This window comes from Hevea brasiliensis, chromosome 5 (genome assembly GCF_030052815.1).
Source record: "Hevea brasiliensis isolate MT/VB/25A 57/8 chromosome 5, ASM3005281v1, whole genome shotgun sequence".
In the NCBI taxonomy this organism is placed as follows: Eukaryota; Viridiplantae; Streptophyta; class Magnoliopsida; order Malpighiales; family Euphorbiaceae; genus Hevea; species Hevea brasiliensis.
Window position 1 is genome coordinate 2,947,055 of NC_079497.1, and position 26,623 is coordinate 2,973,677.

General features: G+C 32.8%; 2 protein-coding genes and 1 pseudogene across 4 annotated transcripts; 2 read left to right on the forward strand and 1 right to left on the reverse strand.

Annotated features, from left to right (window-relative positions):
• Nucleotides 1-3: 3 nt before the first annotated feature.
• LOC110650994 (uncharacterized) lies at nt 4-6,557 on the reverse strand. Of its 3 annotated transcripts, XM_021806170.2 has the most exons (14): nt 6,379-6,501; nt 5,877-6,002; nt 5,683-5,777; nt 4,539-5,583; nt 4,387-4,454; nt 4,009-4,091; nt 3,180-3,279; nt 2,858-2,943; nt 2,446-2,528; nt 2,194-2,321; nt 2,006-2,107; nt 1,115-1,408; nt 771-893; nt 4-481 (listed from the first exon to the last, which is right to left on the reverse strand). In XM_021806170.2, the coding sequence occupies exons 3-14, from the start codon at nt 5,770-5,772 to the stop codon at nt 98-100; spliced, it is 2,586 nt and encodes an 861-aa protein (XP_021661862.2). In that variant the 5' UTR covers nt 5,773-5,777; nt 5,877-6,002; nt 6,379-6,501; the 3' UTR covers nt 4-97. The 3 variants fall into 3 exon arrangements, with proteins under 3 accessions (XP_021661862.2, XP_021661861.2, XP_021661863.2); XM_021806169.2 differs by lacking the exon at nt 5,877-6,002 and having other exon boundaries at nt 6,379-6,557; XM_021806171.2 differs by lacking the exon at nt 5,877-6,002 and having other exon boundaries at nt 4,539-5,592; nt 6,379-6,394.
• Nucleotides 6,485-12,087, forward strand: LOC110668933 (caffeic acid 3-O-methyltransferase-like). The gene is made up of 5 exons (XM_058147624.1): nt 6,485-6,489; nt 10,431-10,514; nt 11,212-11,513; nt 11,618-11,682; nt 11,785-12,087. Exons 1-5 carry the CDS (start codon nt 6,485-6,487, stop codon nt 12,085-12,087), a joined length of 759 nt encoding a protein of 252 aa, XP_058003607.1.
• Nucleotides 12,088-15,878: 3,791 nt separating this feature from the next.
• Nucleotides 15,879-26,235, forward strand: LOC131180033 (nuclear pore complex protein NUP88-like; annotated as a pseudogene).
• The last annotated feature ends 388 nt before the right edge of the window (nt 26,236-26,623 follow it).

A 26,623-nucleotide genomic window follows, 5' to 3' on the forward strand; every position in this document is an offset into this window, starting at 1 on the left:
AAATTGAATAATGAAAATAATAATTTGGCACCAACTCAAACATGCGAAAGAACTACAAAATCAGGCCTTGCCAAGAAAATCAAGGCAAAATCTTGGTTCACATGAGGACTCCTTCCACATTGTTGAGGGCTTTCTTAACAATCTTGAATTTCTTAACAATTGCATTGTTAGTTTTCACAACATACTCCCTGATGAAGAACTCGATACCATTACGCAGAGTTTCTAACTGAGGGTCAATAGCTACTCGTGTAAACGCATTCCATACAACACTATCAGGATACTCAAATAAGGCCTCAAACAGCATCCGGAAATGCATGATCCTTTTTGAAGTTAGCCACCCGGCATCACTCAATTCGACGCTCTTCAAAACTGAAAGAGAGAGGGTGAAGGAGGCAACCATCTCTGCTGCAAATTTGGCTAAGTGCATGGATCTTAAAAGTGGCATGAACTCGAGCTCTTTGAAGTGGTCCCAAAGGCAATACTGTGCAAATATACCAGACAAGAAAGATTCTCATATTAACAATCACTGAATCAAAGATCAAAAAACAAAATAAATTATGCATCTAATCTATAGGTTTCCTTGTATTCTTTTCCTTTCATTATTTTCCACTAAGCTGGCCAGTTCAGACGACACTTTGGGTTACCCACATTTTGATCTTTAAAGATCGTTTTTATCTTTAAATATCCATATTTTCCCCACTATATTTGATTTATTTTTATTTTTATAATAAGCCACTTTATTGAATCCTAAAATGGAAATAAAAGAATACCTGTAAAGTATACTTGTGATTTTTGTCATGCCCACACAACTTGGAAGCCAGAACAGTATAATACTTGTTAAACACCTTCTCTTGCAAGCAGCATTCTACAAGAACCCGGATAATCTCTCTGTCCTGCAGATGTATCCAAAACACATAAATGCAAAGTGAATGAATCCATGACAAGATGACCCGTTTGAGGGTGGGGGAGGAGGGATTTTTTTTTTTTTTTTAATCTTTTATTTTTTTATTATTTATTTATTTTTGTGTGTTGGGAAGAGAAGGGGGGGGGAAGGGGAGCGGTGCGAAGGGTGTGTTTGCTGGATTTGAAGAGAAAAGATTCGAGAGAGTCCCACCTGCTTTCCTGGCAAATCCAGTCTTAGAAGCTTCTCAAATGCATCAATATAGTCCTCACCGCTCATTAATATACAAAAGATTGCCTTTCTAGCATCTGTATTCATCCTCTGTAAAGCAGCAAGCCGCAGCATCTTTTGTGCTTCCACAACCTCTTTATCAATTGTACTGGCAACCTCTTCAACATCATCTACGGTGATAGCCGTATCACCTGACAGCCACCATTGGCCCTTCTTATCAGGATCAAGCAGCCTGCTCCATTTGAGCCCTCTAAGAAGAATTTCTTGAACTCTTAGCTGATATAAGAAGAAATCCATTAATAAAGATGATGCCAAAACAAACAAATGAGAATGAAGAAAACCACCAAGAACAAGAATGACAACACTTCCTGCACAAACAGGCATATGACATTGTGGTAAGAATCATTCTCTCTCACGCACAAATAAGCTCATGTAGCATTTTTATTTATTATTAATATATTTTTTTTGGTTCATTTGGCTCTACTCAAACTCAAGACCTATATAATAATAATAATAATAATAATAATAATAATAATAATAATAATAATAATGATGATTGCTAAATAACTCCTAAAAAAGACACATTCATGAGATAAAAATCACAAAAAAAAAAAAATTGTGCTATGCACTTGTCAAATTGTTAGCAACCAAAAAAACAAGATTTTGTCTTGTTTAACCAAACTGTAGCTAACAAAAAGTTGCGTCATGTTTTATGGAATTATTGATATGAATATTTGCCCTGCTTGGTGGCTTAATCGACCAGCATACTCAGTTTCACAGTTTTTATAAGGTACAAGTTTCAAAGCAAAGAAGCCTGATGTAGATAATAAAAGCAACAAAACTAGAAGAACAGAAAACAAAGCTAGCAAAGACCTTTTGCAGCCATTTTTTAATTCTTGTGTTTTGTGCACTATCATCCTTAGGCCTCTTCTTGTTGTTTTTGATGTCGCATATGGTTTCAAGCATGAATTCCATCTGCAAAAGTTACCAGGTAAGATACTGTTGAATTAGCAGCAAAAAGAGTGGAAAGTTTTTCAAATGAATTGTCAAGAAAAGCTTACTCTTTTGCCAATCATTTTTGCCTGGTCTTCTCCAGGAGAGGACTTCAGCTCATTCACCCTACTCTGAACACTCTGGATGAAGTTTTTCATGGCAGTGGGATCATCAGCTCTTATTTTCATGCCACAGCCTACGGAGTCAGTAATGATTTACATTAGGCATGATTTGTTGGTCTAATAGTACATAAACAAGAAAACATAGTTAATGGATGCAACAACCATAAGCTTAAAAATCAAGGCCTAGCCACAACTTACACTGTAGAACTGTCAAGATAGTAGAGACGTCAATCTCTGTCAACCGCTTGCTCAACATAATCAGAAAGTCATATATCAAATCACTGAAAAACATCAAAAGTAATGCCATCGGCATAAATTTGGTGTTAAAAAATTATGAACCGGTGAAACAGATTTTTTTGGGAAAAAAATGAGACAAACACGTAAAGCTTGTCTTAGGAATTTGGCAATGAAATTGGGGTCAGATTCCACTGGTTGCTACACTTATCTATAATGAGTAATATCAATCTTACAAGTACTCATTATAGCAAAATGTGAAAAGAATGACCAATTATTTCCTCACTTGATCGTACAATGGACATGGTATTTATTTGTGCAGTCAGGTAATGCTTCTTACTAGGTTTTCTTTTAGCAAAATCAATAGGCAACCCACCTAGAACAAACTCCAAATGTACATAAGTAGGACAACAGAAGTGTCAGATTTCGCAAGGAAAGATTGTCTTCTTTGAGATACTCATCCTGCATGGCAAACAGAAAGGATTGTTTTCAGTAATTTTAGAATCATTCGGACATGGAAAAACAAAAATGAAAGCTTCAAGTGTCTGAGAAGACACAGTAGACCTATAATCCCTCACGCAATTAAATATTTCACCACTTAAAACCAAAAAGTTCATTATCATTAATCTAGTAACCATAAAAATCAAAACAAAGGCTTCAGCTTTAATGACATCATTTTCCAAATGCATAAGGTGCACCTCAAAACACTTGGCAAGTGAAGCTATAAGCTTTGCGCTGAAGTCCATTCCAACAGAACAAGCCATGCCCGCAACGAATGCTGCAAAAACAGCAGCATACCTTTGCAAATAGCACAAACAACATCAGTCATACATTGAACAGAAAAGTAACAATTTAACAACATTATGGACATTATAAAGGACAAAGGTCCACACAAAGCAGGAAAAAAAAAAAAAAAACATAGACAGAGTGCGAAGTCAAAGTTAGAGATTGGGAACACATTTGCATACTAATACTTAGGGAAAATCTACAACATAATTAATCCAACAATGATATTTTTGGCAGAAATGCTGTCATTACAATGGCCTAATGAGAAATTCCAATTATGTCAAATCTGCGATTATTCCACAATATCCTAATCTCTAGGCATCAAACAAAGACTTTCTGAAATTTGCTTTCAATTTCTGTTGTTTGAAATAGCAGCGTCAAAGAAAACTAAAAGCCAAAATTTTAAAGTCCTTGCGTTCTCTATTCCTAACTTTTCCTTCTCTTTTTTTTAAGAAAAAATTTTTTTAACACATTCTCCAATCAATTATGACCTAAAAAGAGCCAAAATAAGTTAAGAGAACACATCAATGCACAAATCAGAGATTAAACTGCAGAGAGCACATAATGGAAATGGATCAACATAGACAAACAAATGAATTGATGAAATCTCTGGGGCCAAAGTTGATGTTAACAACACATCAATAACACAAACACGATAATAAATTTTCTAGTTAAATTAAACATGATCTCAATCAAGAGTGACCAGAAGATACAAATGTGAAATTAGATAGATTAACTCACTGTTCATTGCCACGAGGACCACCAGAACAAGCTGCCAACACCTCATCACTGATAATTTGAGAACTGATATTGCGACTAACAGACTGATGATGAATAAAACCAAAGAATTAAAATTGCCATTAACAAGCCACTACATAATAGTTTCTCAAAAATTTCTAAGGTACTAAAAATGGCAAGATAAGATATCTATCTTCTACATGCTCCAAACCAGCATTTTTTTTTTTAATTTTATTTTATTGGCACAGGTTTCTTAGGCCATCCAAGAATTAGACCAGATAATGTTTAAAAATTCTTTCATTTTTTAACAGTATTTATTCCAAACATTATATAAAAATATATGCCAAAAAGAAATAAACCGTAAAAAGAAAGATAGCATACATTAAAGATAGTAGCCATTTGCCCAGTAACTGATTCCACATTAGATTCAGACAGCCTATTCAGAAGACCTGGAAGATATTGGAAATTAGAAAACAAGTATGCATTTGAAGGATATAAAATGCAAAGTTTTAGACACAAGTTAAATTTCGTACCGCGAACCCGTCTACGGATTTGAGTATGCTCCTCTGACTCATTCCCTATACGGGATATCAAGTGAGGAGCTACATATTTCACACTACTCCCTGGTGTGGGTGCAATGGTAGGAGCTTCCTGTAATGCCACATCTGCCTCATGGGCTTCTGCTTTTGTAGATACACCATTAGATGTGTCTCCTACTATGTTACCTGCTTCATTTTCCTTAGACTTCTTTCTCTTTCTACATTTCTTAAGTGAAGAAATCTTGGTCACACCTTCTTCTCCACCCAGCTCTGCACCAGAGTTTTCCTCTGGCTCAGAAACTCCATCCATAATGTCACCAGCTATCTCACTATTAGTTGCGACCCCCGCTACACTGCTGCCTTGATTTTTGTTTTTCTTCTTTCTCTTTCTGTCTTTCTTATGTGAAGTTGTTTTGGCACTTTCTTCCAGTCCCATCTCTACATCAGATGTTTCCTCTGATTTACAAACCCCACCCATAATATCAGCAGCTATCTCATTACCTGAAAAATCATCTAAGGACTTTTGCTTCTTACGTTTCTTATCCAAAGTTCCATTATCAATTTTCTCGATGGGAAACTCTTTACCAAGTGGGACTTCATCAAATGATTCATGCACAGATGGAATCCCGCTTAATAACAAATTGATTTCATCATCCATCCCCCTCAATTTTCCTTCCTTCACCTTAAGCTTCTTGGCAAGTCTCCTCTCCATTACTAGATCCTCCTGTGCCAACACGTCAGCATTTTTCATATCCATTTCAATAAACTCTTCAAACTTTGTTTTCAAATTTCTCTTCAAGCCCTTGCTTTCTTTCTTTGAAGTAGTGGAACAATCATGGCTCAATGACTCTGATTTAACTTTCATTTTCTTTCTCACATTCATTTTCTCTGTACTCTGATTTGTCTCATGGTTAGTATCTTGTTGTCTTCCTTCTCCTTCTCTCAAATTTTGAGTAAATGAACTTTTTGATCTGTTCACATGCCTTGAGCCCCCAAACGTTCTCTTAGCTTGTTGAGCACCCTTATGATTTTGTAATTTCTATGAACACTAAAAAATAGTCAATATATTTCCCAATATAAAAAAGGGATAAAAATATTATAAAAGAAATAAAAAAGAAGGAAAGACATATCGTTATACCTGATGTTCCATCCAAGATTGATGTTTTTGCTGAGCCTTTGCTTGCCGAGCTTCTTTTCGCTGTTCGCGCCGTGACTTCTGATCACCCATTTTTTCTGTGACAGAATAAAGCCAAGATATACATATTCCATGAGCACAGATATTTAAACACAGAAAAGGAAAATCTAAATCAATTAAAAAAGAAAATTAACTACAACGATTAATCAGGATAAAATGCTTATTCATGGTTCCTGATCAAAGTTACATCAACAGAAACGCAGCAAATAGTTGAAGCGGGAAGAGGGGAGCGTGAGGTGGGGAAGAGTTAACCATTATGTACTCTGAAAATGGAGAAATAATCATCTAAAACAATGACATAAATAGGATTTTATAAAATGCATTAAGATCAGTGATCAAATTACGCACAAACTAAGAAAATATTTCCATAAACTACGTTTCCTTGAGCAAAGCATCCAGTAACAAGGATATAAACCTCTTTCCTATTACCCTTAACTAAATAGTAATACAACATAGACACACGCTAGGTTAGTTTGGTTTTAATCATTTTGTTTCCTCGAGGCAATTAGACACTAATTAAAAAACAGGTGATTTAGCCCCAGTTTTTCCCTTCCTATTTTCTTTCGTTTTCTCCGAAAACAAACAGACGTTGAGGATAAAATCAGAGAAAGTTGGTGAATTGCAGCAGCAGCAACATACCTGAAACGCCGTCGACGAAGGTTACTAGCTTACAATTCAGCAGCGCCGGAGAGGGAACAGTGAGTGAGGCTGTGGACTGTCTGGGCTGGTTACCCATAAAATAGGAATGGGGTATTTAAGCCTAGATGACCTACAACCTAAAGAGCCGCGTGAATTTGGAATTTTGATTAACCTTGTATTGATGTGTACTGCAACTCTCTTTGTTATTTTATATATATATATATATATATATATATATATATAGCTTTGTGTATATTCTTTTTATTTTTAAAATTAATTATAATTATATTTTATTATTTAAATTAATTTTTCAAATTAATATAAATTTAAAATCTTTTATTTTAGAATTTATGTAAATTTAAAACTCTACGATGCTTAACTTTAATTAAATATAAAATTTTATAAAAAATTATTAATTAAAATAAAAATTAATTAATAAAAAATAAAAATATTTTTAATTTATCTATTATTTATAAAAATATAAAAAAATATATTTATAGTGACAGATAAATAATTTATCGCCAATAATATAAATTAAAGAAGGAAACTAATTTGTATATTTCGTCGCTAATACTATTTAGTGATAAAATATTCATCGCTAATAATTTTAGCATAAACACAAATATTATCATCGCTAATTTTGTAACAACAAAACATTTGCTGCTAACTTATTTATTTTGCCAATTTTACAAGATTTTATATTGTCACTAATAACTTTTAGCGATGAAATATTTGTCACTAAATATCTAATAATTTTATTTTTTAATATTATAATAATTAATATAAATTAAAATTTTAATATTATTTTAATAATAATTCTAATTATACTAAAAAAAATTATAATTCTTAATGTAGTAATTCTACAACTATATCCCTATATGCATTATTAATTCATTAAAAATTATTTAATTTATTAAAATAAAATTAATATATATATATATTTAATTAAATAAAAATTTGGCATTAACTACATATTAAAATTAAGAATTTTAATTTGTAATCTAATTCAAATTGATGAATATTGGTCTTCAATTTATGATATTTTTTAATTATTTATATTATTGAAAATATAGTTTTAATCAAATTTAAAATTTAATTTTATATATAAAAAATTTTACTATTTTATTTCTATTAAGAATAAAAATAAATAATTTTATATTCTCAAATTATTGTTCAATATAATAAATTAAAAAAATATATTGAAAACTTTAATGAAATTATCATAATTGCATTTTAATTTTGATTAATTTAGTAAAAAGAATAAACTAATACTAATTTTGCAATTTTAATAAAAACAAAAGTTTTTTTTTAAATGCATGATTTTTAAATAATAAAATTAAAAATAAATTTTCATAAATATTTTATTTTCAATTGCACTGAGGTCGAGCCAATATAGAGTCCAAAATTGATTCATTTCAATCAAATTTTAGAATAAATTATAATTTAATTTGAAGTTTGACAAAATTATATTTACTTTTAATTTATTAAATTAGTAGCTCAATTTTAAATCTATGTATAATATAATAATATTACTGTTAAAAAGTAAATTTTTTATTAATAAAATAATTAAAAAAAGATTAAATATAATTTATCTCTTAAAATTTTAAAATAACCTTTTTTCACGACACGTATTGTATATTATTTGTATTTATTATACACACTTGTAATTTAAGTTTTTAATATATAATTTTTTATATGATATTATATTATCATAATTTAATTATTTTCAATATCTAATTAAAGTTTTTTCATCATAATGTGAAATTACCATGACGATATTTTATTTCTAATTAATGCTAATTCAAAAAATTATAAGAAAATAAAATTAGTAAAAAATATTAAATTAAAAAAAATTAAAATAATATAAATAAAATACTACAAAAAATACAAAATTTTACTAGAATTAATTTTTATGACCCTACTTAAATATCTACCAAATGAATAAAATTATATAAACAAATTTAGAAAATTATATAAAAATGATTGTGCAAATGACAACAAAACGAGAAAAGAAATACTGAAAAAATTAACCTCTTAAAATATCTAAATGATTTTAGTAACTTTCAACAATAATATCACTTCTACTTTAGTTTCTTTTTTTTTAATTATTTTTTTATAAAAGTTATGACAATTGATTTAGAGGATAATAATTAATTTTCTCCAATATCTCATCAATTAATTTGTTTAATAAATTAATAGGTTTCTTGCAATATATAGGTGAATAAATTGAATATATTATGTATACATGATAAATTAGTTAGATATTTATAATATAGAATTTGTGATTTTGACGATTCATAATTATTGCTTTCTATAAATTTATATTATAAAAATTTAATAAAATAATTGAAAAAAAAGATCATGTAAATATTGATGATAAAATAATTCAATATAATAAAATTTTATCAAAAAGTTAGAGAGTGAAAATAAGTTAATATGTAGCTTATATTTAACAAATCTCAATAAATTATTTTAATATATTACTGATCAATTTCTATGTAAATGTTTTTTTTTATTTTTTAATTATATATTTTGATGAATAAAAATAATATTATATAGGTCATAAATTTTATTTTAATTTTTATGATTTTTATTAAATAATTATTCAATCTGACTAAAAAGTAAAACCTACAAATTATTGTTCAAAATTATATCTAAAAAATTTCCATTTATACTTGGTCAAAATTTATATATTATTAATCGAGTTAATAAAAAAATAAAATTTGGAATATTTTAGTAACTCAAATAAGAAAATTTAGATTATCTCTTTGACAAATATCAAAAATATATTATAAAGTTTTCTTTTGTAATAGTACAATACAAATTTCTAATAGCAATAATTATTATAACACCAATTCATAGTAATATTTAAAAAATTATTGAAATTCATAAAACAAAATTTAATTAAAATATTTGATTATAAATGTAAAAAAGCTAGTCATAAGAAATTATCTTTACTTTGACATCCCTCATTGAAAATTAATGATTTCATTGCAATAATATTAAATTAAATATATCTAATTACAAAAAATATATATTTTTTAAATTAAAATTATTTAAATAATTTTAATTTTGTGATTTCGACCTATTTATTTAATTGATTAAAATAAAATTTTCGATTTTAACAACTTTAATTCATTTTATTAATAAACTTAATTAATTTTATTCTATAATTTGGACATTTAAAAAATTTTCTTTTCTTTTAATGTGCTTAGAAATGTTTTAAAATTATTATTTTTACCATAATAAGAATAGTATCCGCTTGATTTATTTGAGAAATTTTTAGGAAATTTAATTTGATTTCATAATTTTGAAATAGTTCAATTCTTACATATATTAAAGGTGAAGAATTTAATGGATTCAAATAAAAATATAGGAGTATAATATATTTTTCAATTAAAGTTTAAAATTTAAATTATTATCGCCACCCCAAAAAATAGATTTACTTATATTTTCACATAATCTATATATATATAATATATAAATGAATGAAGGGAGGGGGAAATACTAGCTTTTCTCAAATTGTCCTTCATTATTTATAGTATTTATAGTTATATTTGTTATTATTTAATTTAATTTTAGAGTCTATGTAAATTTAAAATTCTTAAGACTTAAAATTTAATTGTCTATATAATTTTAGAATTTATATAAATATAAAATTCTTAATATTGCTTGTATTTTAATTCTACTTAATTAAAATTTTAATATAATATAATTTAAAATAAAATTTTATAAAAATAATTTCATGATTTATATTATTTACAAAAATAGAAACGTATTTTATTTATATGAATCACATTTTTAATGAATCATAATTGATTTTCATCTTCATCTTATAATTATTTATGTAAAAATATTGTAATCCAATTATATTTGAATTTAAGTGAAAGAATAAAAAAGGATATTAATTTTTGCCAACCAAATATATAAATGATTTTATTATGTTTTTTTAAAGTTTTTTTTTTAATTTAATTTTTTATAAGTTTAATTTTAATTAAAAGTGAATTTATAAGTCCTATATAAATATTACTACTTTTATTGATAAGATATAGATATATCTTCACAAGGAACCAAGATGGAGTTTCTTTTGCTCCTTTCTTCCTCTCGATACTGTCCAAACCTTCTGTTGATTGTTGGTTCGTTTTCTTTCCTTCTACTCTTAATTATTTCTAGCTTTTCTTCTTACTCTCCTGGTTCGTTTTCTTTCCTTCTACTCTTAATTATTTCTAGCTTTTCTTCTTACTCTCCTTTCTATTAATCACTATGCAAGCTTGAGTTTGGCTTTTATATATATAGAGTTTGTATATTTTAATTCATTTGAAAAATAGGTAATTGGGTATTGAATTATAGAGGATTTAAGAATGAATTTCAATATAAATTTCTTATAAGTTTTGATACCTTCTTTCAATTTAATTTTTATTGAAAAATTAACTTAAAGTTTTTATATATGTAAACAAATATGAAAATAAAATGGTCCTATAATAAAATGGTCAATATTATATATATATATATGTTTTTTTTTTACTTCAAAATGAAATAATATAATACTTAATATATTATATTATAACTTTAATTTCATTATATTACATTTTATTATTTCTCACCAAACTTATCACTTTTTTTTTTGGAAAGAGTCATTTGAAAAAAAATTAATTGAATTGTTGTATTTATTTTAAAATAATTTTTTTAAATTAAAAAAATTAATTTTTTTATTTTAAAAAATAAAATTGATTAAAAAGAATTTAATTGAATTGATTTTTTTTGTAAAGTTTTAGTTTTCAAATAAGGGATAGTCTTAGTAATTACCAAGAGAAATCTTGGCTGCATATATAGGTACCATCTAATGGAGGCAGTGTTGGAAGGAGTTTCCCCATTCGAAAAGGCAAATGAAATGAATATATTCGAGTTCGTGAGAAGGAATGAAACTAGTTTCAATGAATCCATGTACAACCATACCATGAAGGTCATGAGGAAAATTCTCGACAAATACAAAAGGTTTGAGGGCCTCCATCAGGTAGTTGATGTGGGTGGAGGCTTTGGGGCTAATATTAGATTATTAGTCTATAAATATCCTCAAATGAAGGGCATTAACTTTGATTTGCCTCATGTAGTTAAAGATGCACCTCCTTGTCCAGGCACTTATCAACCTTTCTTTAATGAATTTATCTTTTTTTTTTTCTTGCATAAATTAGTAATTTAATTTGAAATAATAGTTTTAACTAATGTCTAATTGGGTTAGGAGAAGAGCATGTTGGAGGAGATATGTTTGTCAATATTCCCAAAGGAGAAGTAATTTTCATGAAGGTGAGTCTACATTGTTTTCTTATCTAATAAAGATTAACGAATACATATGGAAAATGTAATTAATTATCAAATTTAATTAATTTTTTTCTTCATTAATCTTAGTGGATTCTTCACGATTGGGATGATGATCAATGCATGAAAATATTGAAGAACTGTTACGATGCGTTGCCAGAATTTGGAAAAGTGATAGTGGTGGAATCTGTAGTTCCAGAATTTGTACAAACAGATGTTATATCCAGAAATGTGTTTAAATTAGACATGAACATGCTGGTAGCCAACCAAGGAGGAAAGGAGAGGACAGAGAAAGAGTTAGAGACTTTGGCTAGAGGAGCTGGGTTTGCAGCTATCAAACTTATATACTGTGCTTATTGCTACACCATTTCGGAATTCTACAAGAGTCCATGATCAATAATTATAAATACCTGCTTTATCTGCTGTATCCTGTAATTTTCTACATGGTTCTTCTCTTTTTCTTGATGGTGTATGTGTAACTGATATACATACAATATATCTAGCTTGTTTCATTTGAACATATATAAAAAAATATTATCGACATTTGAATGCGAATAAACTTGAGCAAAAAGAAATATGTTTGTTTCATTGGTTAAGTTTATCAATTTTATTCTTTTAAAAATAAAAAAAAAACAGAATTAATAGATTGGCATGTAATAATCAAATCCAACTCATTAATAAATCATTTTATTTTCCCTGTTTCATTGGTAGTATATACTGGTATTGTGACACCCCTTACTCGTCTACAGTGTAGCCGAGTAAGTTATGCCACTCAGTATGCCGGAGTACCAATTTTTATTTCTATTACAATTTATCCCTTTTAAATTCATTTATTTTTAATTTTGATAAATTTGAATTTATCCGTAAATTTTATAGAAAATTCGGCAGAGTGCCGGCTGTAGATTTATTTTGACAAATCTGAATTTATCCGTAAATTTTAATAAATCATTTTATTTTCCCTGTTTCATTGGTAGTATATACTGATATCCATGGATATCTTATCCCGTTTAGGTAAATGAATTTAGTAAGAGAATATCAAGAGTACCCTGAACCCGTTACTCTATTAACTAAACCGATTTGAATAGCAGGTATCTATATATAAAATCTAAATCCTACTCGTAACCCTAACTTTCAATTGATGCACATATAATACATAAATGTGATATATAATTAATTATGGTAACATTAGTATATCAATTATTTGCATGCTAGTCATATTGTCCATAACATAAGAGTTACGATTGATATTAACATTAACAAAAAAGATAAAAATAATAATAATAATGGCTGCAAACGAAGCTTTCAAGAATATATTTTCATGATCCTACATTTGTAGGAGATAATAACAAAAGATCACAACAATTTCATTTTTCCTTATGCTTTTCATTGTTTGTCATTAACAACGAACGGATATCTATGCATTGAAAATCAAATGACATTTAATGATTTTTATTGTTCGATGGATATCAAGTGGGGAGGGACTCAAATTCAAAATTCAATCTTTTAACAAAAGAACTTTCTTCTGAAAAATTTTTCAGGTGCTAAGCTGTCATTTGATTTGGATAAAATGGAATGTTGTGACTTGAGGGGTTGGTAAGAGTTAGCTGTGAGAGTTAAGGGACCGTCATATTTTTTGCAGCAGAATAGGCTGAGCTGGATAGTGTAACTAAACAACTGAATTGTATTGCAATTGTATAAGCACATACACCTGTATAAGTACCGAATGAATGAAATAAAGAATTTCATTTTCTTCCTCTAATTTTTTTCTCTCTTTTTCTTTGCTTCTATCTTCCTCCTCCTTCTTCTTCTATTCTATCTTCTGTATTCAATTGTCACTACAAAGAAAGTGAGTACAGGGGACAATTTTTATGGATCAATTTTTTTTATAGTCCTCAAATCATAATTTTTTTATATTATAGGGGATTAATATATTTTTTGTAACACCCTTGATTTTTTATATATTATTATTGGGCTTCGTGTAGGTATCCTCAATTCGCGGAAATTCGACAGTTGTCCGGATCTGTGAATTTCCGGCCAGACAGACCAGCTACCGGAAAAGTCTCCGAATTGGATCGAGGTTTTGGCTACCCCACCATTGTCAGGCATCCCGAGCGCGTTCCCGAAGTCAGAATCGGCAAAGGTAAACCCGAACCTTGCTTTTTCGTAATTTTCTAGTGCTTAAATAGGATTAAAAATCTATAAAATATTCGTGGTAGCTTAGAAAATTACGATTCTTTTTGCAATAGCTTAGTAATATTGCTAAGGACCGCGGGGCAAAGTTTTATAATTTTTAGAGCTTGTTTGGGCAGTTTTTGCAAAAATGATCAATAATAAGGACTAAATTGAAATTTTGCGTATTGTGATGGATGATTGATTTGATGGGCCCAGGAGGGGCTGTGTGATATGATTGAACTGTTGATGTATGGATTGTGAGTATAGAAGTGCGTTTTTAGCCCTTTTGCAGGTTGGGTAGGTCCTAGGTATAGGGGAGACTCTGCCGGATTTTCGGCACGACTTAGGACGTAATTGGTCTTTTTCTTGATTTGTATTGGGTCATTTGTATTAAATAATTGTAATATAATTGTCAGGTGAGCGATGACCTTCTTCCTCTCACCGCCACAGTGATTGCCGTCAAGTCTGTGAGTAAAATATTAATTTTAATTGTAATTTCGATATTATTATATGTTCAACATGCCCATGCATCACTTATATGCATATATTTATGTAGTTAAACTCTAGGCACGATTTATGATGCATTGATAAATGTTAAAGTGCCATGATGTTGTTGTGGTAATTTGGAGCAGTGTGCGTGCGTTGGCGTGCGTGTGATGTGGTGTGGACTATGGATAGGACGGGTAGACACGGCTTGAGTTCTTCGCTGGGACCCGGTCCTTCGGGGTAGACACGGCTTGAGTTCTTCGCTGGGACCCCGATTTGGTATTAAGCGAAAGTCCGGCTTGAGTTCTTCGCTGGCACCAGGTTGGATTTAAGAGAGCTGTATAGGGGATCAGCTCCCAATATATTATGATTGATGCTACAGGGTGCGTGAGTGCTCCAAATTACCTTTTTGATGCTATGATGTGAATATGATGTAAATGTTGCATTTCACTCTACAGGATTGCATTAGTTTCAGATAGTTATAGAGATTATAGTTAAGATTGATATTTTACTCTCTGAGTCGAACGCTCACTCCTGTTCAAAAATTTTTACAGGCCACAGGAGGATATTTTGTTCTGGGTTAACCTGCTTTTCTACCTCGCAGGTTGTTTATCAATATTTGTGTAATTTTAATTACTCCTAGAATTTCCGCATGTGTTAGCAGAAATTATTTGATTATGGTCTGTAATATTGTTATCATGTTGGACCTGTAAACTTAATATTTTAAGTCTGTTTGATGGATTGGATGAGGGAGCTGAGCTCTCATTTATTATTATGTTGATGAGTATGTGGAGGGTGAGCTGAGCTCCCCAATGGATTGTTTATTGTGTTTACAGGTCGGGTGAGTCGAAAACTCCCCGTTGGAAAGTCCATTTTATGGCGGACTGGCCCATTTGTTTTCTTGAAATTGGGCCCAAATGGGCCTTAGAGTTGGGTTAATGAATAGTTAAGGCTTACTACGGGCCTCGGGGGCTTTAGGCTAGCCCAGGTCCTAGTGCCGGTCCGGCCCATAGGTTGGGTCGTGACAAATGTGGTATCAGAGCTTAGGCTCCAGATTCATAGGGAAAAATTATCTAAGTGTTGGGAAGAGTCTACTAGGAGTCACATGCGGAGTATAGGATTCTGTTTCGTCTTTTCCTGTAATTCTTTGTTTCTAGATTCTACGTTATACCTCGGGAAATATAAGATTACCTTAGTTAGTGTCTTGATTTTCGTGGAGTACACAGAAATGTGAAATAGAGTTAGTAGACATGTGAGGTCCATCATGAGGATACGTACTCCAAGAAATGCTATGTTTCTGTCTGTATGGGTTTAAATGGTGTGCCCATTTCGTGCAAGGCACGAGTACATAAACGTGAGCCTTGAAAGTACAGTTGCCCTAGATAAGGATGAGGATACCACTGCAGGCAGTCATCAGTGGATGACCCCGTCAGAATAAGTTTATGATAATAGAAGATTCAAGAGAGATAAGAGATTAAGAGACCTAGTCTGTCAGGACGTATCGTAGTAACTATACAATGTTCTCGATGTCTGCTCTGTAAGTCGCAGACATGATCGACATGAGATTATTGTGTAGAGCTGCGTACTTCCCTGTAGTGCTTATGATGAGGATGTTGCAGGCAGTCTCTGTTTTGGTACAGTAATGCCAGAACAGAGTTCTATATCTGCAAAGGAGTTGGGAACTCCTGGTTAGGGATCTAGAGCTAGAATATCGAAGTTCACAGTTGGGTGGTAACTAGAGTCAGTGACCCAGTTACCCTAGCATGAGCTAGAGTTACAGTAAGAGTTGCAAAGTAAAGGTGACACCTATAGAGTGAGACCATCTAGTCTTCGGTATGAAATTTTGGATGGTTTTGCAAAGATGACAAACATTTTGCTTAGAGCTTAGTGAGAATAGTATACCTTGTGTGTATCAGTATGGAATAAAGTACAACCCTACTACCTAGAGAATGTCGAAACTATGAATATATGATTTACAGAGCTATGATATGATAAGAGAGACATTAGATTGACATGGTTTTGGGCAAGGTGGTAAATGTAGTACCTTTGTTGCAGCAAGTTAGGGTTTAGTCCTATCTTTTCAGAAGGGACCGAAAGTTATTACTAATAATGGTGACCCATAAAATAGTGCCCCAGATGGGACTGTAGAGTGTGGTAGAGAGTAGTTGGCTCGGGTATCCTGGAGAGGATACAAGTTCCATTATAGGAATCATATATAATCAGATCACGATGGATGTAAATCCTTTGAATTGAATGACGGGTTTGGGTGCCCGAAATCTTAAGTTTTGGAATTGAGTAAACATGGAAAATAATAATAATAATAATAATAATAATAAAAATAATAATAAATAAAATTACTGCAGAATCAGTTCTCGAGGTAGTAAGGGTATTATGTAAGCTAAAGGATAAGAATAGAGATCATACAATAAAAGTATGACTGTAATTTGCTGAGTTCCTTTCTAATTTCAAATTATTCAAAACAATAGTATAATCTAATTATAATAGTGTTAAGAGTAATAAATTAGCGAAGATAAATCACAGAAGGCCAGTAGATAGAGAAAGTGTAGAATGAAAATTGGGATAATTGATTACAGATGCAATATAATCTAAGTGCCAGTGGGAGTACTAGCTAGAGTGGTCAAAGGACCAAATCTGAGTAGCACAGACATATGATAACGCGATAGAGACTCTGAAAGATATAGTTAGCAAGTACAGCTATTATGTTAGGAAGAAGAATGGAACCAGGGATAGAATAGTCAAGTTCTATTTTGGGTGAGACAAAGGAAATAAATGAAAGGACAACCTAAAGAGCGCATAATAAAAGGAACAAAGTTAAGATATAGGGTAGGCTAAGTGTTATTTTTGGCAAGGTGAATGACAAGGATGGAGAACCCAAAATGGGACCATATTAGCAAGAATAGTGATGGAGATATGGAATACAATAATAATGAGTAAATGCTAGAAGGTGTGCGATGGTATTGCGGACTACCTAAATAGGTAGAGAAAGAGAAGTTAGTAAGCAGTAAGTTGAATAAAAGTCAGTCTAAGGGATCAAATAGGTATGATGAGAGGAAAAGAATGATAGATAATGACACATAGGTTTTAGGTTAGACTTTTGAGATAGTGAGAAGGTAGTTAGAGGTTCGTTATGAATGTCAGGCAAACATTTTTAGTGTGATCAACAGAATCACTTTGTAGTGAAGCAATAACGACAGGACAATAGTAGGGGTAGAACGAGAAGTGACAAGTCTGGGTGGTTATAAATCACTAGAAAGTTCAAGGATCAAATTAATGACCATAGATAAGGGTGGAATTAGTGTAGGAAGAATCTATTAGTGAGAGAAATCTTTCAGGGATCAACAAAAGTTATGGGCACAATATAAACGATGATAGATATGAATCAGAGGTCGAGTATAAGTAAAGTTAATAAATTATAAAATATTATGTCAGGAAGGACAATGGTATGGTAAAGTGTTCATGCAGATGATACCTTATAGGTAGAGCATAATTGTGCTAGGAGATGATGAAATTTGGAGAGAAAGACCAAGAAACTTAGGTGAAACGTTATAATATGACAATCGGGTGTATTTGAATATAAGAGGATATTTTCTTTCTTTTCAAGTTTAGCTCGTGTTTTTGATTCCAGAGCGTTATATAAGGAGCAGAGACTGAGGCAAGGAGACCTAGTTATTTGAGATTTTGATAGGCACCAATTCATACATAATTTCCTGATATGAGAATGACAGTAAGTATGTACCTAGTGTTAAGTATGAAAGGACGATCAGAATAGTGACAGGAGTCAAATTGAGTTAGCTACTAAGGCTTGCAACTGTTTTAAACTATGAGCTGGAGGAAGTACTATTTATGGATGAGATTCAATAGATGAAATTTTTCTATGGGTAATTGTAAGTGTTACATAAGGTGAAGAATGTGCTGGTAGGAGTAAATCATAGGGTTAGAATTCTTGAAGTAATGAAACTAGTATTCAAGATAAGACTAAGAAATAAAAAGAAAGTTAAAGATGATGATGGGATAGACATCTTTGAAGGAAAAGGTGTAAGGATGAGATAGGACTAAAATTAAGGAATAAGTACAGCAGGTTGAAAAGATACCAACAATACCAAAAATAGGAAAAGGGAAGTGGATAAGATGCAAAGGACAGGAAGAGAGCTCGATAGAGTCAGTTATAATGATGAGGATAAGGAGTGTCTAACCACTGCCCCTGTGTTAACACTACCTATGAGCGGTGAAGGATACACCGTGTACTGTGACGCCTCCAGAGTTGGCCTTGGGTGTGTTTTGATGCAGAATGGAAAGGTAGTGGCTTATGCTTCAAGGCAGCTGAAGAGGCATGAGCAGAACTACCCCACCCATGATTTGGAAATGGCGGCTGTAGTCTTTGCACTGAAAATCTGGAGACACTATCTGTATGGTGAAGTGTGCGAGATATACACCGACCATAAGAGTTTAAAGTACATCTTCCAACAGAGGAATTTAAACTTGAGACAGAGGAGATGGATGGAGCTTCTGAAAGACTATGATTGCACCATCGGTACCACCACAGGAAGGCCAATGTTGTAGCAGATGCTTTGAGCAGAAATCTTCCGCGGTTTGGCGCACATTTGTGAGAGAAGAGACCGTTGATTCAGGAAGTACATGAGTTAATGGATCAAGGTTTAATCCTAGATCTTTCAGATGATGGGGTATTGTTGGCTCACTTTTCAGTGAGGCCAGACTTGAGGGACAGAGTTAGAGTTTCCCTGCACAGAGACCAACAATTGATGAAGATCATAGAAAGAGTACAAAGAAGGTGAAGGTGGTGAGTTTGGATTTGCCAATGATGGCGCCCTAGTGCATGGTTCTAGGATATGTGTGCCGATGTGGACAACCTCGGGAATGAAATCATGCGAGAGGCACACTACACACTTTACGATGTCCACCTGTGTTCCACCAAAATGTATCATGATGTGAAAGATAGCTAGGTGGAATGGCATGAAGAGAGACATAGCAGACTTTGTGTCCAAGTGCTTGACTTGTCGGAAGGTGAAGTTTGAACACGAGAGACCGTCGGAAGCTGCAAGAGCTCCCTATCCCGGAATGGAAGTGAGAAATGATCAGTATGGAATTTGTGACTGGTTTGACTCGTCCCACGCGAGGATATGACTCGATATGGGTAATTTTAGACCGGCTGACCAAATCAGCTCACTTTATGCGTGTAAAGAGTACCTACTCTGTGGCACAAGATGCGGCTCTACATTCGAGAAATAGTCAGATTGCATGGAGTTCAGTCTTACATAATATTTGACAGAGGGCACCAGTTCACTTCTCGGTTTTGGAGAAAGTTGCAGGAGGCACTTGGCACACGCTTGAACTTGATGCGGCTTTCCACCTCGAGACAGACGACGATCAGAAAGGACAATCCAAAAAGCGGAAGACATGCTTCGCATGAGTGTTTTGGATTTTGGAGGTCAATGGGATGAGCGGCTAGCTTTGGTGGAGTTTGCCTACAACAACGATTATCACTCCAAAGATAGGATGCCACCCTATGAGGCACTATATGGAAGAAAGTGTAGGTCTCCTCTGTGTTGGACGGAAATGGGGGAAGCGAAGGTGCATGATGTAGATCTAGTGCAGAACACTTCAGAGATAGTTCCTTTAATCAGGGAACGACTGAAAACAGCTTTCAGTAGGCAGAAGAGTTATGCAGACCCCAGACGGAGGGATGTGTAGTTTGCAGTGGCGACTATGTATTCTGAAGGTTTCTCCAATGAAGGAGTCGTGAGATTTGGAAAGAAGGGCAAGTTGGCAGCTCGGTATATTGGACCTTTGAGGTTACTGATAGAGTTGGAGCAGTTGCCTACCGGTTGGGAGCTACCACCCAACCTTTCTCACGTTCATCCCATGTTTCACATCTCCATGCTCAGAAATACATTCCCGATCCTTCTCATGTACTACAGTCGGATGTAATAGAACTAAAGGAGAACTTGACATTTGAGGAGCAACTCAGAGCATAGTGGACTACCAAGTGAGACGGCTAAAATCAAAACAGATCCCTATGGTTAAGGTTTTGTGGAGGAGCCGATCGGTGAAAGAGTGCACTGGGAATCGAGCGGGACATGCGTAGCAAGTACCTATCTGCTCAATGTGTAATCATGTACTTTATTCGCCTTGTGTAAAATTCGAGGACGAATTTTTACGTAAGGGGAAGAATGTAACACCCTTGATTTTTATATATTATTATTGGGCTTCGTGTAGGTATCCTCAATTCGCGGAAATTCGGCGGTTGTCCGGATTGTGAATTTCGGCGAACAGACCGACTCTGGAAAAGTCTCCGAATTGGATCGAGGTTTTGGCTACCCCACCATTGTCGTGCATCCCGAGCGTTCCTCAAGTCGAATCGGCAAAGGTAAACCCGAACCTTGCTTTTTCGTAATTTTCTAGTGCTTAAATAGGATTAAAAATCCATAAAATATTCGTGGTAGCTTAGAAAATTACGATTCTTTTGCAATAGCTTAGTAATATTGCTAAGGACCATGGGCAAAGTTTTATAATTTTTAGAGCTTGTTTGGGCGCTTTTTGCAAAAATGATCAATAATAAGGACTAAATTGAAATTTTGCGTATTGTGATGGATGATTGATTTGATGGGCCCAGGAGGGGCTGTGTGATATGATTGAACTGTTGATGTATGGATTGTGAGTATAGAAGTGCGTTTTTAGCCCTTTTGCAGGTTGGGTAGGTCCTAGGTATAGGGAGACTCACTGGATTTTCTACGACTTAGACGTAATTGGTCTTTTCTTGATTTGTATTGGGTCATTTGTATTAAATAATTGTAATATAATTGTCGTGAGCCGATGCCTTCTTCCTCTGCCACCGCCACAGTTGATTGCCAAGTCTGTGAGTAAAATATTAATTTTAATTGTAATTTCGATATTATTATATGTTCAACATGCCCATGCATCACTTATATGCATATATTTATGTAGTTAAACTCTAGGCACGATTTATGATGCATTGATAAATGTTAAAGTGCCATGATGTTGTTGTGGTAATTTGGAGCAGTGTGCGTGCGTTGGCGTGCGTGTGATGTGGTGTGGACTATGGATAGGACGGGTAGACACGGCTTGAGTTCTTCGCTGGGACCCGGTCCTTCGGGGTAGACACGGCTTGAGTTCTTCGCTGGGACCCCGATTTGGTATTAAGCGAAAGTCCGGCTTGAGTTCTTCGCTGGCACCAAGTTGGATTTAAGAGAGCTGTATAGGGGATCAGCTCCCAATATATTATGATTGATGCTACAGGGTGCGTGAGTGCTCCAAATTACCTTTTTGATGCTATGATGTGAATATGATGTAAATGTTGCATTTCACTCTACAGGATTGCATTAGTTTCAGATAGTTATAGAGATTATAGTTAAGATTGATATTTTACTCTCTGAGTCGAACGCTCACTCCTGTTCAAAAATTTTTACAGGCCACAGGAGGATATTTTGTTATGGGTTAACCTGCTTTTCTACCTCGCAGGTTGTTTATCAATATTTGTGTAATTTTAATTACTCCTAGAATTTCCGCATGTGTTAGCAGAAATTATTTGATTATGGTCTGTAATATTGTTATCATGTTGGACCTGTAAACTTAATATTTTAAGTCTGTTTGATGGATTGGATGAGGGAGCTGAGCTCTCATTTATTATTATGTTGATGAGTATGTGGAGGGTGAGCTGAGCTCCCCAATGGATTGTTTATTGTGTTTACAGGTCGGGTGAGTCGAAAACTCCCCGTTGGAAAGTCCATTTTATGGCCGGACTCTGTCCATTTGTTTTCTTGAAATTGGGCCCAAATGGGCCTTAGAGTTGGGTTAATGAATAGTTAAGGCTTACTACGGGCCTCGGGGGCTTTAGGCTAGCCCAGGTCCTAGTGCCGGTCCGGCCCATAGGTTGGGTCGTGACATTTTTTGTCCCTAATTGGATTACCATTTAGAATTGGGGATGACTTCTCTACCATAATTAAAAATAAAATAAAATAAATATCAAATATAGGGAATAATTATATATTTCGTTCCTGAAGTGTGAGTTAAGGGTACAAGTATAAGTATAAGAGACGACAAAAATTTTTAGCCTCCAAATGTCAAAATTAGAAGCATCTTAAGATTTTTTACATAATTATATAATTATATCGAATCTCAAAATTATACACAACGAATTGGGATTTATTTTCAATAGAGTCGAATCACTTGTACTAGCTAAAAAAATTTACTTTTGAAGTGAACAAAATAAAACACATACTAGTTTAAAATAAAATAAAATAAGTTATAATATTATTTAAAAATTATTTGAATTTTTTTGTAATTTTACCGACTAAAATTGTTTTTGTTAGTTTTTTTTATAATTATTCTATAAATTTTTTTAATTATTACCGATCAAATTATATATTCATCAATATATTTTAATATTATTTAATATTTTTTTGTAATTTTACTGACCAAAATTATATTTTTATAATTTTACCGACCAAAAAAAGATTAAATATAATTTTGGCTGGTTCAGATGGCCGATGTGTTGTGTACCTCTATGGACGAACTTCTGACAAGGACAAAACCATTGTTTGCAGGTACCGATGGAAATTGGTTATGCCCTTTTCATTTATATGTGTGTGTGTGATATGATTTGTGATTCCGGATTTGTTTTGATGAATAATTTACGATTTAGATTGTAACCCTTATTCAATTTTTTAGCAAGCCCATTACTTACCTAAAGTAATGGCACATTGGCATATGTATACATGTAACATGTGTAGATCCACCATGCAATGAATATGCATATACATACTCTCTTTTTATTGAATTAGTTTAGTTTATTCTAACTGTAATCTTTGGGCTGCTATAAACTCCCATTTTGTTGTTCACCTTCTGTGCAGGACTGTTTCAGTTGGTTCCCAAATCTATTTCAATGAAAGCAATTTGATACGCACACTGCAAGTTGCATGGCACCCTTACAGTGATACACATTTAGGAATCCTTTCTTCTGACTCTGTTTTGAGGTATCACAATTTTTATTTTGATTGTTTGGACTATATCATTTTGAGAAATGGAGGTGTATTTACTTATCTGAGTGCTTGCATCTCAACAAACAAAGGAAGAGATGCTAAATATGGTGGTTGTTCTGGCAGAGTTAAGTTGTTGGTTCATATTGATTAGCAGCATGCAGAAAAGAGTATTATAAGTGAAATTGTTAGCTAACACTGAAACTCATGATCAAGTTAAATTAATAGGATTGCTGCTGCAATTTAGTCATATGATCAAGGTTAACTTTTTCATAGTAGTGGCAATTCAAAGTATAAAAAAAAATAGTAATTAATTTAATTTTGTAATAATGCCAGCTCGTATCTGTGGTCATCTGAAATATGTCAACTTGAAATCTTGCAAGAAAAATTTGATAAAGGTGGTCCTCAATTATTAATGTTTGTGAATGTTGCTTTTGGGTGTGGATGGGATTTATGTCATTTTGACATTTTCCTTTTTCCTTGTTCCTTGCTAGACTTTTTGATTTGTCTTCACATCTCCTGCAACCAGAGCAGGAGTATTATCTACAGCCAGTTGAACCAGTTAGATCTAGACATGCTGCATCAATCTGTCCAGTAGATTTTTCTTATGGAGGAGACCACTTGTGGGACAGGTTTAGCGTAAGTTTAGTTGACATCTATAATGCTACATGATGTTTAGTATTTTATTATTAATACATGATGTTTAGTATTTTAACACATGATGTATATATATGTATGCATGTGAATATATTTCTGGTACTCCCTTGTTCACAGTTTCTTTTCGTGTATGATTTAGGTGCTTAGTTCTAATATTCTGGTTGTAGTTGTGGTTTTCTGTTCTAGAAAGTGGAAACTAGCCGTAATTTTCAGGTGCTAATCTTTGATATTAGCTGCAAACTTTTCTGGACGAATATCCTTTGTGCTTAAGATTCCATCACTATTATTTGCAGATGCTTTCTGAGGCATTATAGCTATTATTCGTAATTACTTTCTGAGGCATTATAGCATCAACATCAAGTCTTAATGCTGTTTCCTTTTGTTCTCCATTTAACATATTTTGATTTCAATGCCAATATCCAGCCTAATGACAAGTTTTCTGCGTTCTCATTATTTTTAATTGTGTTACATGCTCATTGGATTATTTGAATACTAGTGTTTTCATTGTGTAGCAGCTTCATCACTTATTTATCCATTTATTAATTAATTAACTTTTGGTAATTGTGCAGGTTTTTATTTTATTCGGTGACGATTCAGTTTACATCCTTTGCCCAATTGTTCCATTTGGAAGGTGCTTTTCATCTTTTTATCTTCTTCAAAAATCTGAAACTGCAAGATTTGAATGAGCTTGAAACTGCAAGATTTGGAAGGTGCTTTTCATCCTTTGCCCAATTGTTCCATATATATATATATATATATATTTTTTTTTTCCTTCTTCTTCTTCTCCTCTCTCTCTCTCTCTCTCTTCTTAATTGCATTGGTTTGAATGAGCTTGAGACTCTAATAATTTTCGTTCAGCACTGTAATAAGTTTTAAAAGTCAATACATCTAGATATTAATTATTCTATTTACTCAATTGAATGACTTCTTATGGAGGTCTTCAGACGTTCCAAAGGATGCCTTGCACATCTCTCAAATCTCAATACACGATCCCATGATTTTTCTTAGCTGGTCTGGATAAATTGTATTAATGTTTTCCAGTGAAGAAGGTTTTAAGCTAAAATTTTTGCTCCATGAAATTTGCAGCAGTAAATTTGATATCTTCAAGAAACTAACAAACCTTTTTGTTTTGTTTATCTAGGGGCCTTTACAGAGAGTACATGGTGGGGAAGAAGACTCAGGTGTTCGGGGTGTAGAATGTGAAGGTCGTGCAGTCAGTTTTCTCTATAATGTCATCAGCAAAGATTCAATTTGGTGATCGCATGGAGTGGAGGGCAATTGCAAATAGATGCTGATGAAATCCAGCCAGTATGGACTATTGGTAGCCCACCTCGTGTTCGTGTTGATTCCCATGACCGTATTTGTGCTCTTGCAATGATTTGTGAATTGACCTCGAGTGAGATTCCTGTTGTGAAGCTTGATCAACCACTTGATCGTACTGTTTGGTTAAGCCATCCACCGCCATTGTTGAGACTTGCAATTGTGGATTTGGCTTTGCCAAGGAAAACAGAAAGTGAATCTAATATTATGATGTTTTCTGATCCTCTTATGCCTGAAAGAATCTATATTCAGTTCATGATGGTGGGATAGATTCAATATTGTTGCACTTTCTTCCATTTACCAGTAAGTCCAGTGGGAAGGAAGAGATTGTCCGAGCTCCCTCTGTGCATCCTGTCCTTAGCACATGCCAGGCAGATAATTCCTCATCCCTATGTGGTTTTGAGGCATTATCAGATTCATTTGGATACTCATGGATTATAGGAGTCACCTCAATGCAAGAATGTTTTGTGCTTGAAATGAAAACATGGAATTTATTGCTTCCCATACATGTTGATGTGGAGAAGAAATCCCCAATCTCTAAGAATGGAAAGAGGGAGAAACTTCATAGATCATAAGCAAAGAACTTCCTAGTGGTCCTAAGGTGGTTTTTGTTCCTCAGGCCTCATCAAATCTTCGATCTGTTGCTGCTGATTCCATTGAGGCCGATCATCTCTGCATCAGCATTTCAAGCTTTTTCATGAAAATTATGTTGAATATGCTCATAAGGTGAGAATGTCCAATCCTGCGTAAATTTTCTAATCACTTTTTATTTGGTACTTACTTATCTAGGCCATGTCTCTTCACAATAGAACATGCCTTTTTCTTTGCCATCTCTGATGGTTCTAGTTTGTGGAAGGGAAATCATTTTCACCATACAACAATGAACCAACAATTAGTTAGCAACTGTCACAAGTGACATTGTCAGAAAGTCAGGATAAAGTCAGAATATGACAATAGTAAGTACTTTTTAAATATATTTAATTTCATGAATTGGAAAAACTACTTTCTAAATGACCTTTCATTTAAATCTATTGTATGATTAACAGATCTAGTGATGAAGGCTTGCAGGCTAGCAATGAAGTTGAATTAGAGTTTGAAGACTACTATTATCATATGAGTTTTATTTTGAATATTATCAAGTATGAACAAATTAGGAATAAAAGTAGATAGATTTAAGTTTATTTTGCATACTAGATACGTACACTTAAAAATTATTGTTATATCATACTTTAAAACTTATATTGCATTTTATTGTTGAA

What these genes read in the sequence shown, in the direction of transcription:
- LOC110650994 (XM_021806169.2), bottom strand. Translation starts at nt 6,475, where the DNA reads ATGGGTAACCAGCCCAGACAGTCCACAGCCTCACTCACTGTTCCCTCT. An exon ending in AATCTTGGATGGAACATCAG is followed by an intron (nt 5,584 to 5,682) that starts GTATAACGATAT and finishes TAGTGTTCATAG; the next exon opens with AAATTACAAAATCATAAGGG. An exon ending in TGGATTTGCCAGGAAAGCAG is followed by an intron (nt 894 to 1,114) that starts GTGGGACTCTCT and finishes ATACATCTGCAG; the next exon opens with GACAGAGAGATTATCCGGGT.
- LOC110668933 (XM_058147624.1), top strand. An exon ending in AAACCTTCTGTTGATTGTTG is followed by an intron (nt 10,515 to 11,211) that starts GTTCGTTTTCTT and finishes CTGCATATATAG; the next exon opens with GTACCATCTAATGGAGGCAG. An exon ending in GAGAAGTAATTTTCATGAAG is followed by an intron (nt 11,683 to 11,784) that starts GTGAGTCTACAT and finishes CATTAATCTTAG; the next exon opens with TGGATTCTTCACGATTGGGA.